At 39.5% G+C, this 13,270-nt stretch overlaps 1 protein-coding gene across 8 annotated transcripts in view; it reads right to left on the bottom strand.

Annotated features, from left to right (window-relative positions):
- pnpla7a (patatin-like phospholipase domain containing 7a) overlaps positions 1 to 13,270 on the bottom strand; it is a 46,837-nt gene that overhangs the window by 26,783 nt on the left and 6,784 nt on the right. For 4 of the 8 annotated variants that reach the window (XR_013278647.1, XR_013278646.1, XR_013278648.1 and 1 more), the window contains exons 16-34: positions 12,855 to 12,932; positions 12,563 to 12,768; positions 11,165 to 11,296; positions 10,912 to 11,035; positions 9,906 to 10,019; positions 9,713 to 9,779; positions 9,476 to 9,625; positions 9,157 to 9,220; positions 8,905 to 9,073; positions 6,898 to 7,080; positions 6,691 to 6,809; positions 6,420 to 6,576; positions 5,070 to 5,186; positions 4,869 to 4,938; positions 3,687 to 3,803; positions 3,425 to 3,573; positions 3,161 to 3,313; positions 2,952 to 3,071; positions 1,245 to 1,329 (exon numbers count right to left, since the gene is read on the bottom strand). Coding sequence is in view for 4 of the 8 variants with exons in the window: in XM_077496801.1 (XP_077352927.1) it covers positions 1,245 to 1,329; positions 2,952 to 3,071; positions 3,161 to 3,313; positions 3,425 to 3,573; positions 3,687 to 3,803; positions 4,869 to 4,938; positions 5,070 to 5,186; positions 6,420 to 6,576; positions 6,691 to 6,809; positions 6,898 to 7,080; positions 8,905 to 9,073; positions 9,157 to 9,220; positions 9,476 to 9,625; positions 9,713 to 9,779; positions 9,906 to 10,019; positions 10,912 to 11,035; positions 11,165 to 11,296; positions 12,563 to 12,768; positions 12,855 to 12,932 (2,374 nt within the window). In the remaining 4 variants the exon portion in view is untranslated. Of the gene's footprint in view, positions 1 to 400; positions 569 to 1,244; positions 1,330 to 2,948; positions 3,093 to 3,160; positions 3,314 to 3,424; positions 3,574 to 3,686; positions 3,804 to 4,868; positions 4,939 to 5,069; positions 5,187 to 6,419; positions 6,577 to 6,690; positions 6,810 to 6,897; positions 7,081 to 8,904; positions 9,074 to 9,156; positions 9,221 to 9,475; positions 9,626 to 9,712; positions 9,780 to 9,905; positions 10,020 to 10,911; positions 11,036 to 11,164; positions 11,297 to 12,562; positions 12,769 to 12,854; positions 12,933 to 13,270 lie in introns of those variants that run through there. The other 4 variants (XM_077496799.1, XM_077496800.1, XR_013278649.1 and 1 more) reach the window with 3 other exon arrangements.

Below are 13,270 nucleotides of genomic sequence, written 5' to 3'. Positions count from 1 at the left end.
TTGCTTAACATTAAAAGCCAAGACAATTCTGTAAATGTCACAGAAATAAAATGGCCTTATTTACTGCAATTTTTTCTAGTTGACGTGAACAAAAATTAAATCAATGATTATTCTACAAAGATTTAAAAAAAAAAAAAAAAAAGAAAAAAAAAAGATTTATCTATTTCACTACATAAAACCTAATTCCAAATACAGTATTATAAATATGTTTAACTTCTGGCCTATCAAGTGTTTAATCCAGTCTCACCTTATTTTTCTTTTCCACCGTTTACTGTTTGGCTCACTCTTTGTTTTTACTAAAACCACTTGTTGCCGAATGTGCCTGACAATAATGAATATGTGACTCAGCAGTTGTAGTGCTTGAAGGAGATCACCCGCCCATACGACCGGAGGCCCGCACCGTGTCTGCAGTCTCCTCCCCTTCAGTATGCTCTCCATAGTGACCGTATAGCTCCAGGTCAGACAGTGCGCTCTCCACTGCCTCCTCGTCATAGTCAGTGTGGTAGTCTGACTCCTCTGACGGGGAGGGAGGTGAGGACAGGAGAAAAAAATAGATCACATTGTGGGGCTGTCAGGGGATTGGGGGGGGGGCGTGGAGGCGGAGACAGTTGGAAGTGGGCGTGCAAGCGATGAGGTCAGAAGAAGAGCAGAAAGGAATGAGAAACAATCCGTGATTGGATGAACGCGAATACCATTGCTGCAGCGAAACCAAATATGTCACTTATAGCTTTTGCTTTTTTGGAACTACAGTGGATCTTCTAAAGTCCAACATCCTTGATGCTATAACCATTTTTTGGTAGAAAAAATGACTTAAGTTACATAAGACCTTTGTTCAGCTAGCATCATTGGCCACTGCACAGCAAATGACGCGGCTGATGTGTCGCTGAAAAGTTCAGGGCTTAAAAATTGTATCCAAACAAATTATGGCTGATCAACTTCTGTTGCACCACTGTAGTTTCCGTTTGCATCTTAATTGTATACATGGTGGTTGCAAAAAGCAAGGAGTGTCAGGATGAAGCATGCTATAGAGAGGAAGGAAGGAATAAATAAAAAAAATAAAATAAATAATAAAAATAAAAAAAAGAAAGAGGACATAGCATATAGAATGGTATCAGCATGCATGTACTGTATGGATGTGTGTGTGTGTGTACTATGAATGTATTTCATAGTTCATTTGCACATGCTAAAATAAAAATAAATAAATCAAAGGATGACTTCAGCAAATAAGAGCGTGTGTGTTTTACCATCCACTAGGGCAGGTTTGACTGGCTCAATCCGGGACACAATTTCAGCCAAGTCAGTGAAGGAAGCGTTTGGACATGTTAACACCTGATGGGCACAAAGGCATCTTTAATTAGGGGGGGAAAATGACACAGACCTCCACCAAGGCTTAAACATGCATCACACGCACATTCAGTGACTATTATTATTTTCAGTGGAGTCTTAATTATTTTGTGTTACCCTCTAAGGCCAGAAGAAAACATTTTACGGAAGCCCCCCTGATTCGCCCTGGACTGACAACTGGGCGGTGGTGAATGCAGCATTTAAGTGGGAACTGATCAGCAATGTGAACCACTACAATGACAACAATGTTTTCGAAAGCTAAAATGAGGTCAAGTTTCTTTATGATTCTTCTGGCTACAAGGGAACAAAATTTATAATCCTAAATGGGTTTTTTATTGGTTTGTTATGAATACCATCCATCTACTTTTAATTGAGCTTGTCGTCATTAAAGTCGCAGTTGTGCTGGTGCCTATCCCAGCTGACTTTGGCCAAGATCACAAATTTAAACAGTCCTTCTCAAATACTGGGGTGTGTAACCCAAGGAAACAAGTTTTACTTATTTTTTGGCTGTACTAGAATAAAGTGTAATTGCACATCCACTACAGTAGGTGGCAGTGGCGCTCTCATTGACAAAGTGGAGCAATGAGTATTAGTAGGGCTTAAAAGGGTTTATATTAAAAAAATATATAATAATAACAATAATAATAATAATAATAATAATAATAACAACAATGATAATGATAATAATAATAATAAATATCAAATTGATTTTCCTTTTCAAGCCCTCTCTCTTTTTCCAATGAATTGAACAACGATGGGTAACCAGCCTAAACATTTAAGAGAGCACTCGTTCAAGTACTTAACCCTCAGAAAATTTTGTTCAATAACCAAGACAAGACGTAATAAATTTTTTCTTAATTGTCACATTTTCATTGCCTGCACTGTTAAAATATGGTTGCTTGCCTATGTGGTGAATATGTGCACGCAGTTTACTTCTTTTAAATTTTTATACTTCCATTTCCACTCACAGTGCAACTTTTTTTTTTTTTTTTTTTTTTTAAACATGGTGTAATGTGTTTGTTTCCCCAAGAGAGATGCAAGAGTCTGAATACCTGCGTGTGTGGGTTCGCTATTGTTTGAAATAAACATATGAGGAAAAAAAAAAACTAAACAATTTTTATACTTCAGCATTCTAATGGATCTGTGTTTGGTATAAAAACTGCCCCCCCCACCCCATTGCTTATTGGCTGCGGTTGTGATGACATAAGCCCCCTTTCATTCTTGAAGCATCAGAACAAGTAGTCATAACACTTGAGGCTGACTAGACACTTGTGACGAACAAGTGTATTTTTGGTGCCGTCTGATAGCAGGTCAGATAACAAAACTGCGATTAGTGATATAACAAGAAATAAAAGCCACAGCGAGCCCTAAGCCGGAGAGCCGCGAGGCACTTTTGGCGCAAAAACAGAGTGCAGCATAAAAGCTGATTACAGTTGGTCGGAATGATGGAAAAAAGCCAATTATTGATGGAACGCTTCATCAAAATGTCAAGTCTGCTTTGTCGTGCCGGAATTCTGTATTAAAGCGCAGCACTAAAAATCCTGCTGTGTCTAAAGGATTGTGATGTAAGACAGTATAAAGACCAAGTGACCTAAGTGGGTGCTCACATTGTTCTTGCATTGCGTGTTGTGAAACTCCTCCTGGTGTCTGTCTTTCAGCATTTTGTCCACCACTCCACTGCGACTCCACACGTCAAACACAGTCTTGCCGTGTTGGTATCCCACCTCCTAACATGACACACGGTAGATCTAATAGGTGTTTAAATGGAAGAATTGAAACAATGAACCACAAGATGATAGTGTTTATGTCAACATACAGCAATCTCATCGAACTTCCCAAACTCCAGCGTTCGATATCTGTCGATGGGAGGTCGGATATACTCGCAGTAGTCGCTGTTCTTCACTGACTCCAAGTGTCGAACGCAGCATACGTAGGCCAAGCGGGTCTGAATCTCCGCCATGTTCAACACCTGAGCGCGAGAAACGAAACAAAAAACATGCGTCCTCCTGTGAAAATTATACTCGACGACTCGTAAAGCCCAGCTAATGTCTGATATATTTGGCTTTTTATTTTGACTTACCTTGACTTTCTCCGCCAGGGGATTGAGGCGTTTCCATAGCAGCCACCAGCCTGACAGCGAGTCGCCATAATTAGTGAGGTTGGTTTCATCTCGGCTGCCCACGTCGATAGCTATCACCACTTTGGCCCCCATGGAGCGCGCTACATCAGCTGGCAATGACCACCAAAAAAAAAAAAAAAAAGATAATTTGCAATGAGCTGAAAGCTAAATAAGTCTCCGAATGGATCAAAGACTAATGTAGGTAAGTATGATGATGAAAGACCTGGCAGATTGTTGATGTAACCTCCATCCATAAGCAGGTGTCCATCTTTGGGGTCACAGAGAGGAGGCAGATACCCCGAAAGGGACATGCTGGCACGAACATACCTCCATAGAGAACCTCAAACAGAAGACCAAATTTTAATGCTTAAGACTCCGTAATGGTGTCATCTAGTGTTCATTTTGTGAACAAAAATATTTTCATTAACACACATTTTTTACCGGACCAAAACTAGACTAGACTAAAACACTTATTAATAAACAATACCTAGGACTAAATCAGTATGCAATTTCGGAAGCTAATGAAGAAGAGACAGAAATGTACTTAAAAAAACTGGACTAAAATCTATGGAGATTTTAGTTCATGAACAAAGATGAGACAAAAATTATATGGTTTTGTAAAATCCTGTCTCTGCTAATCTGTCACGTGGCACATACTGTGACATCCCCTTTCAAATGTGCAGCTAGCGAGTGCAAAATGCACAAAAAAATGGTAAAGACAGGAAGTGGATTCACGGTGAAATGTTTAAAAAATAAAAAATAAATAAATAAATAAATAAATTATAGCTATAATTTAACATTAATCCAACGTCTATAACATTCGAACAATAAATGTTAATCCGAATGCTAACTAATATTGGCTAACTTACTAGCTTGTAGCATGGAATCATAGTAGCCACTTGATATACAGTACTATAATTGTGTGTGAAGTTATTTTTTTTGTATCAAAAAGATGAGAGAAATTTTGTTGTGAAATGGTTTTAGATCCGAAGTGTTCAACATTATCTGCTAACAAAAATATATATACACAGGGGTAAAATGATTGTGCTGACTAAAACTTTGACAGTTTTAGTTTAGTAAAACTAGACGAATAAAATTGTGTTTTCTTGGACTAAAATAAAAACTAAAATGTGAGATGTATAGTTGACTAAAAGTTGACTTAATAAAAATGGGATGAGGTTAACTAATGATAATAAAAACTAACAAACGTGATTAGAACTGGACTAAAACAGACTACATTTAAAGATGTCTGATAAAATTAACAATCGTGTCACCTCTAGTTTTTTCATTATGAATGCATTTTCATGTGGGCAAAGACGTTTCTTAATAAAATACTGCTGGTGTGGACTCATTTTAGTTTAACCTGAAATGATGAAGACGTGGCCTTAGACAAATGTACACCTACCATCTGTGTGCACTCTCATTGCAGAGGCACTAATGTCAGCTGTGATATTGAAATACGGTATCCAAAGGTCCTGCATGCACAAACACATAAACGGGTAACAGGATTCAATGATACACTTACTCATCCTTGAGCTTGCCTATCCTCTTTTCTGAAATTTGTTTGTAATTCTATTGGAGCGGCATTCGAATCACCTCATCTCACCTCAATTTGCTTGCTCTTGAAGACATTGCTTATGCTGGAGTTGAAGGCCGCACCAGAAAACATGGACGTGACCGGGTATGTTAAATCCAGAACCTTCTTGAACACTGAAGTCATTTCCTGAGGCGAGAGAGAGTGAAAATTAGGTTTGCTTTTTTTACCTAACACAAACATCATTTCATCAAGCTCAGCGCTTTCATTGGAGGTAATGTAGAATCTGCCAGATTGTTAATGACAACCCCCCTCCATTTTGATTTCTTCTACCTGATGTATGCAACAGTTAATGACTTAGTGTTGGGTTTAAAATAAATATTCATTCTGCATTTAACAAATAAAATTCCGAAGAGCTATCTGTTCATTTTTTTTTTTTCACCATCCCCTTTTAGTTTACGATATTCTTGCTAAATTAGTTGTATTAATAAGGTCACATCACATTCAATTTTCATATATTATTTGAGACACAATGATTTCTTGTCCAAAGAGATACTGTCTATACCCTGTAGAAAGTTACAAAAAAAAATAAAAAAATAAAAAATTCTAAAAGAGGAAGCGGAGGAGCCGAATATTAATGCACTCATTCAACCCACATAAACAATTTGTTTGCCGCATTCATCTTCATGGAGATGACTTCAAGTATGACATCAAGGGAGAAATCCCCAAGCTCTGCAAATCAACCCGCATGACGCAAATTCCTAAGGACGATGTGATTATCATCAAAGTTTTATCATAAGCTAATTCATTCCAGCATGTTCTCTTAATGAGGATGGAAATGGGCCTTTTAAATGGCCTTTTGATGACATCTGGAATATGATTTGTGATGCTCTCCGGTGGCATGATTAAAATACGGCTCGCTCCTGGCTTTAATACATGACTAACTCACGTGTAAATACAGGCAACCCTCTGTTTATGAGAATAGTGACATACGAGGTTTCAATGTTGAATATGTCTTACAGGACAAGGCACACTCGGTTACTGCCACACTGATTATATTTCATATGACAATCATGAATATTCATGGTTCACTGCAAATGTACTTATTGGCATTTTCTTCTCTTTTTTTTTTTAGGTGGAAGCAAACCCAGCTATTTGATGAAAAATTCACCTATTTGCAGTTTTTTTCCATTTGTAAAACACTGGAAGATGCTGCCAAAGCCCTATTTTAGTTAGTCAGTGACTTGTTTCACTTTAGTCGGTTTCATCAGTACAACATAATTACTAGTGACATTTGACTCCAACTGACCAATCAAAGAGAGCCAAGAAGACATTTCAACTTAAATTTGCGTTACGATGCCACCGTAAGAGAAGAACTTTGCCCCAAAAATGAGGAGCACCCCCCCTCAAAAAAAATCATACCATTGCCCATTCTCGTGCCCTCATCCTCATGCGGCTGTGGCTGCGATCCTCAGCATAGAGCGCCCCCAACAGGGAACCAATAGAAGTGCCGCCGATGAGATCGACTGGGATGCCGGCTTCACAGAGGGCTCGCAAGATCCCCACCTGGGAACAACCTCTACAAAACAGGGCAAAGAAACACGAGACGGAAAAGTGCTGATGAAGATGGGGGGGGGGAAAAATATCTGAAACGTAAAACTCAAGGTTGCACAGTGAGCAGGGAGAACTTTACCTGGCCCCGCCTCCGCCCAGGACAAGGGCAATTGCATTCCCAGTGAGGACTCGGGCCAAACGGGAGAAATCTGAGTGGCGGTCTGCCGGCTTCTCAAACACACGCTGATACAGCTCCAACTAAAAAAAAAAAAAAAAAAAAAATAGTTGGCAAAATTAGAATATGAAATGTGTGAATATGCCTGAATATAGTGCATCCACCTCCCACCAGTTTGGGCAGACTCCTCTTAGAGAAGACCCGTCGTGGACATGATAGATGAAGGTGTCTGGAGATCCAGCTCCGCATGTTAAGCCAGTCCACTGTGGCCTTGGGAGGGGGGCCGTCTTCTTTGTGAAGCAGTACCAGCTGCTTCTGCGCGCGCACGGCGCTTCCTTCCAGCATGCGCTCCAGCTAGAGGGATGCCATCAACATTTTACAAGACTGCAATGCTCACGTGTGGAATTATGACAACTGACTGTTTGCGGGATTAAGGTGAAGGAAATACAGCAATTGCACAGGTTTTACTTAGAATTGACTGTGTGTTTTCAGGGCAAAAATAATGTGTGTGTTCCTGAAAGATCAAATCCCCAGCTGTGACTCATTCCCCAGCAAATATTGATCCGTCTTTCCATTTCTCCCACCGTCTCTTAAACGTGGACACATTCTTTTATTTCTGTTTGTCAATTTCCCCCCCCGAGAAAGCAATTACTTCTCCATCTGCTAGACGTGCACTTCCTGCCTCTACCCTTAATATCCATCCGTTGCAGTCTTATATGCCCCAGGGTTAAACACAAACCTGCTGCTGCAGACTGCGTGTCGTTTCCATGGCTAAACGCGTTGGCATAATTATGATTCAAGAGATTGAGGATCAGAGGTCACACGGTTATCATATAAAAGAAAGGCGAGAGTATCATTTGCCTGGTTAAAAGAAAAAGTCATTTGTTCTTTTTCTGTGTCAATTGTCTACAGATCCAATATATCAACTTCAACTTTTCATTTTCAGGAACCGGCCTGTCTGCAAGGTGTGTTTTAGTTACTTAGTCTAGACTAGGCTTTGCGAGCTGCCGATTTTGAACCTAAAGATTTCCGTTGCCGTTTGTAAACACAACATTCAAAAACTGAACCTCGAGAAACAGCAAACTAGAAACAAACTCTTATTTAATAGGCAATGGTTTTGAGATGTTGTGCATGCATATTTGTCATAATTTATTTCTTTTTTTGTTTTGTTTTTTATAGATATATGCCAATGCATGCATTTTGTGACCACTGTTGATTTGTTGTTGTGTTTGAAGTAAAGGCAATAACAAAAATTGGGCTATAAAATAAACGTGATGAAACATGAGTAGCTCGCGGTGGGACCAAGTTAGAGACGCCTGGTCTCGACTGTTGGGGAGGGAACCCATCCAAAATGGCTCAACACCTCGCTGACTAGGGTCCTGAATTATTAAGAATTCAAAGAGTGAGAGGTAAGCATGGGACAAATTTCAATAACATCCCTTCAAATATAAGCCATGAGTGTGAATTATTTTGTGACAAGTATTCTTGTGCTTGGCCGGTTATATTTGACAACGCAATTAATAAATGCTGTTTGTAGTGTCAAGCACACAACTCGCAGCTGCTTAGCAGTAATTAGTCATTAGCAATTAAGGGATTTAATTGAAATCACCAGTGGAAATATATTGTCTACTATGGAATTAGTATCCTCATATTATTTTACCTTTAACTAAACACGGCTGTACAAGGTAGCGATAGAGTTAGGTTTTTTTCGGGACTGATAATTATTTACAGTCGAGGAGGCCGATAACTGCTATTACAAGCCGATATTCATTTGCATAACGAGAAAAAAATATTAGCGCCAAAAATTTTTAAATTAACCTTGTTCAAATGACATTAAGCATGTTGTTTTAACAAGGTGTTTTATTTTAATTTTAAGCACATAAACAATAGACAGCTTCGTTTAAAAAAAGTAATAATTGATCAGCATGAGTTAAGGTGTGAAGCGTTAAACAAGCGAATGTAGCGAATTTGGGGTTTTTGTCAGGGTTCGAAAAAGGTTTCAAAAGATCTTCGTAGACAATGAAAATTTGTCTCAACACAAACCCCAAATCCGCTACGCTTGCAAGCAATCGCCGCTCAGTGATATATCAGCTTTAGTGGCCTTCAGATTTGTTCAACGCCGACGACGATATTTGTCGGCGCTGATAATGGGTCTATCCTACAAGGTTAGCCCCTCACCTCTCCAACAGCAGGGTCCTGCTCGCCCAGGCCTACTATGATGATGCAGTCGGCCTGACGGATGCACCGCTGGGTCCAGGGGGTCAGTGTGTAGTCTGTTTGATAGAGAACTATGCGATGGATGTCTTCCTGTTGGCCCAACCAGCTGGACAGGCGATATTCATGAACACTGCCGGGAAAGAAGCAGGACAGGGAGTAACATACACAGATGTTTGGCTAGCTATACAGTAAAACTGTGACTAAAATTAATACCTGTCTAGTGCTGCAGCTCCAAGGCGTTGTTTAATGATATCACTGGTCAATAGAAGAGTGGGACCTGAATGTGAAAGAGGTAAATGGGGCGTCACATTTTACACTACTGCTACAGAAAGTTCCTCCTATTGATGTCTTGTGAGAAACTTTATCGAGAAGAACACTTTCACCAAGGCTTACAAACAATCAATCTACAATCAGGTCTTTTGAATGACATCTTCATAAGCTTAAAAGTAAACAGGATATTGAACATTCCTCTACTGGAAGCAGAAAAGGTCAAACCCGGCAAAGTCACATCTTTAATCATGCTTATTTGTACCTATTGCGAGTAGTGCATGCTGCAGCTCCAGGGTAAACGCGGTGAGCGGCACCTCCTCGGAGACGGGCAGGACTGCCACTGTGGAGAGGTTGGAGGCTTGGTTGCCCGCATCCCATTTACTGCCAGGGGTGTGCAGTGCCAAACTGCGACCTGGGGGTGCACAGTCAGTGTTATCAATTACCCAACAGTTGATGTTTTTTGTCAGTCATGAATAAACACTACATAAAGTGCACGAACCAGTTAGAGGAAGATTAACCTGCTGGAGGATCTTCTGTCCAAGTAAATGGATGAGCCTGGTGACAACCTTCAATGCAAAAACATTTCAGGAACAAGTCTCAGATCTTGAATAATGTATATATTTTCAACAACTACTTAATTCTACCATCAGAAGACGTTGGATTGTTTTAAGTTCAAAAGGTCATAAATCTACCTGCGGGAACTTCCTTTTGATGGAGCTGAGGGCGCCTTCAGGCAGTTTGGCGAGCTCAGAGTCCCGTACGGCGTGGACGGTGGTGGCTCTGTTTTGATGAGTTAGTGCCTCCACCTGTACAGAGAAGACTGTAAATCCCAAGCAAAAGAAGAAAACATTTTTATATGTCACCCCCATATAGTCACGAGTAATTTTATCCACATAATTGATGTTTGGAATGTAACAAGATTGGTGTGAAACATCGCTCTTACAAAATGCCTGGTAACGGTAACCATAGCATCCTTCAGGTATTATTAGAACTATCATGTCAGAAAGAAAAACCATGCATATTGTTAATGAATTCTGACAGATTTTTGTACACGAGACAATTATGCAGACATTGTAAAACGCACACCCACGTCAAGTTATAAAACTAACGCAGGTATGAGTAAAACAAACCTGCAACAAATATTCCATTAATACTTATACAACCAATTGTTTGTATTTTTTGCCTTTGTAACTCATAGTTTCAAAGACAGAGTTTAGGATATGCATCTATTAAGATATGTAATTTTATGTTAATTTGGTGAGAATCGATTCAAAAGCCCAGATGAAATGTGTGTTGTTGTTTTTTTTTTTTAACACATTTTGTCCTGACAATCCATTTGCATTGGGCCCAGACATGGCAGCAACCAACAATATCTAGTGAATCAAGCTGCTAGAGTGGTACAGTATGTCCTTGCACATCATAAATATTCAAGACATTTTTTTTTTTAAGGATGGCTCGGGTTTGGCAGAGGTCTGTGTCCTAATGAGTGCTCTTCTAATTTTATTTTGTCTGAAGCTTGTATGCTGACCATGCTGTGTAGCTGTAGCTATTGGAAAAGAACAATAAGGCTCTTGGCTTATCATCAATGAAAAAAATATTCATATAAAGTTGAAGAAAATCATTCTGACTACTGAAAACACTAGTTTTCAACCATTTGTCTATATATCACTCTTCTCATCTCTCCATCTTAGCCCTTACCACTCCAATCAGGTCACCGCGGCCATACTCTCCGATAAGTTCCTTCTTGCCATCCTCCTTCATGATTACAGAGCGCAGTCGTCCGCTGAGCACGATGAAAGTGCTGTCAGATTTCTCTCCCTGCCTGGATAATATATGTCCATTAACGGCAATTCAACATAACAAGCTTGAGAGCACAGATCTGTGTTTATCTCTTTGGAAAGGGACGGCAAGATGGCAGGAAGGTATTTGGGGAAATTTTGCTGAAAAGTACCTGTAGACGGCCCTGCCGGCTTCCACGGCCATCCAGTCGAGTGCAAAGTCAATCTGCCTGACAAAAGATGACATCCTCCGCACCACCGTGTGAGCGACGTTTAGCACTACTTTTGGCTCCACGCGCATTATCCTGAGGAAAAAACAAGTAGGTTTGAGCATGATATAAGTGTATTTATATATACACAGGACTGTCTCAGAAAATTAGAATATTGTGGTAAAGTCCATTATTTTCTGTAATGCAATTAACTCTTTGACTGCCAAAGACGTTTCATGATGATTAGTAAAATTCCAATGAATGGAATGCAATCTTTCATTGAGTAGCCACATTGTATATGTAGTAAAGGCAAACAATATTCTTTTTGCCTTGAAAGATGAGTTAAAATGCTCAAAAGCGGCTGGCACTGTGGATTTTTTTCTTTTGTTTTTATAACGCCTGGCAGTCAGAGTTTTAAATAAGCAAAAATGCCATACATTCTGGAATCATTACAAATCAACTGAAATATTGCAAGCCTTTTATTGTTTTAATATTGCTGATTATGGCATTTTCCTTACTTGGTCTGAGGAAATATTCTAATATTTTGAGATAAGATATTTGGCTGAAAATGCCATAATCAGCAATATTAAAACAATAAAAGGCTTGCAATATATCAGTTGATTAGTAATGAATCCAGAATGTATGGCATTTTTGCTTATTTAATTGCATTACAGAAAATAATGGACTTTAAAACAATATTCTAATTTTCTGAGACAGTCCTTTACATATATTAGGGCTTGATGAGTATCGATACCAGGGATCAGTATCTGAGCAGAGTTCTGGTCTTATTTCAAAGTATTGATAGTCGCAACAGCAGCCGATATCAGTAGCGGACACTCTCTTTAAATCGGGCGGCATGGCTCATTGGTATGGTGGTCGTCTACCACCCCAGAGGTTGTGGGTTCGATCCCATGCCATTGTGACCACGTTGAAGTATCCTTGAGTAAGATACTGAACCCCCAATTGGTCCTGATGGTGCGTCATCAGTAGATGAATGTGTAGTCAAAAAAATAAAGTGCTTTGAGAGCCTTATAAGGTGGAAAAGCGTTGTATAAATGAAGTGCCATTTGCCATATAACTAGAAATTAAAATAATGTAAAAATGCCATTAATTTCATGCAATTTTAAGGACAAATATATATTATGGATATACATAGGTCATTCTTTAAAATTACATTGTTGTGGGGAGGAAGTAATTTATCAGTACTTGCTATTTATTGGTGACTACTAAAAGAGTTGCGTACTCATATTGGCATCAGTCTGAAAAAATATGCTATCAAACATCCCAAACATACAGTATACATATATACACACACACATACATACTCGCACACGGACACAATCTTAATCTAGAGGGACTAACTCATAGAAATGGGTTTTGGAAATGGAGAGGAAGCTGCAGTCCCGCTGGGCTCGAACAGTAAAAATGAGGGGTTCTCCAGTCAGGACAGCAAGCTGACCGACAAGCTCTCCAGGGTGCGTCACAAAAAGACGCGTGTCTTCCTCGCGGTCGATCATCCTCTGGTAAACATGGAGTAGGCCTGAAATAACAAACTGGATGCTCACTTCCTAAAAAAAGAGCAACGTGGAAGAAAAGTGAAATTAGAAATGAATGATATTAATTAAGGAAAGAAAAATGATTTAAGTAAAGTCACCTGATCTCCTTGACGAGCCACCACTGAACCAGCTTTTACTTGGTGGAGGGTCACTCTTCCCTCAAGTAGGGTTGGATCCTGCAAACAATATCGTATACATGCTCAATCATATATATTGTTGATTTAGGCAACACTGATGGAAAAGGATGAGCGATTTGGTGGTAGAGTCAGTCTCCTTGGGGGGGGGGTCTATTCATCCATTTTGTGTAGCACTTCTCTCTAGGGGGAGCTGGACCAATCGCAACCGTCTTTAGGGAAAAGTTAGACTACTCCATATGATTTGCATTAATTTTGATTGTATTCCATTTATTTTTGTATGTGTGTAGTCTATAATGGAAAAAAGTCATTTGAAAACGATCTTGTCACCAATCAGGTTGATTTATCCAATCTACATAGTTGCAACCCAACAAAGCAAA

This window comes from Festucalex cinctus, chromosome 15 (genome assembly GCF_051991245.1).
Source record: "Festucalex cinctus isolate MCC-2025b chromosome 15, RoL_Fcin_1.0, whole genome shotgun sequence".
NCBI lineage: Eukaryota > Metazoa > Chordata > Actinopteri > Syngnathiformes > Syngnathidae > Festucalex > Festucalex cinctus.
Note: the sequence above shows the minus strand (reverse complement) of the source record. Positions and strands in the feature narration are given on the sequence as shown.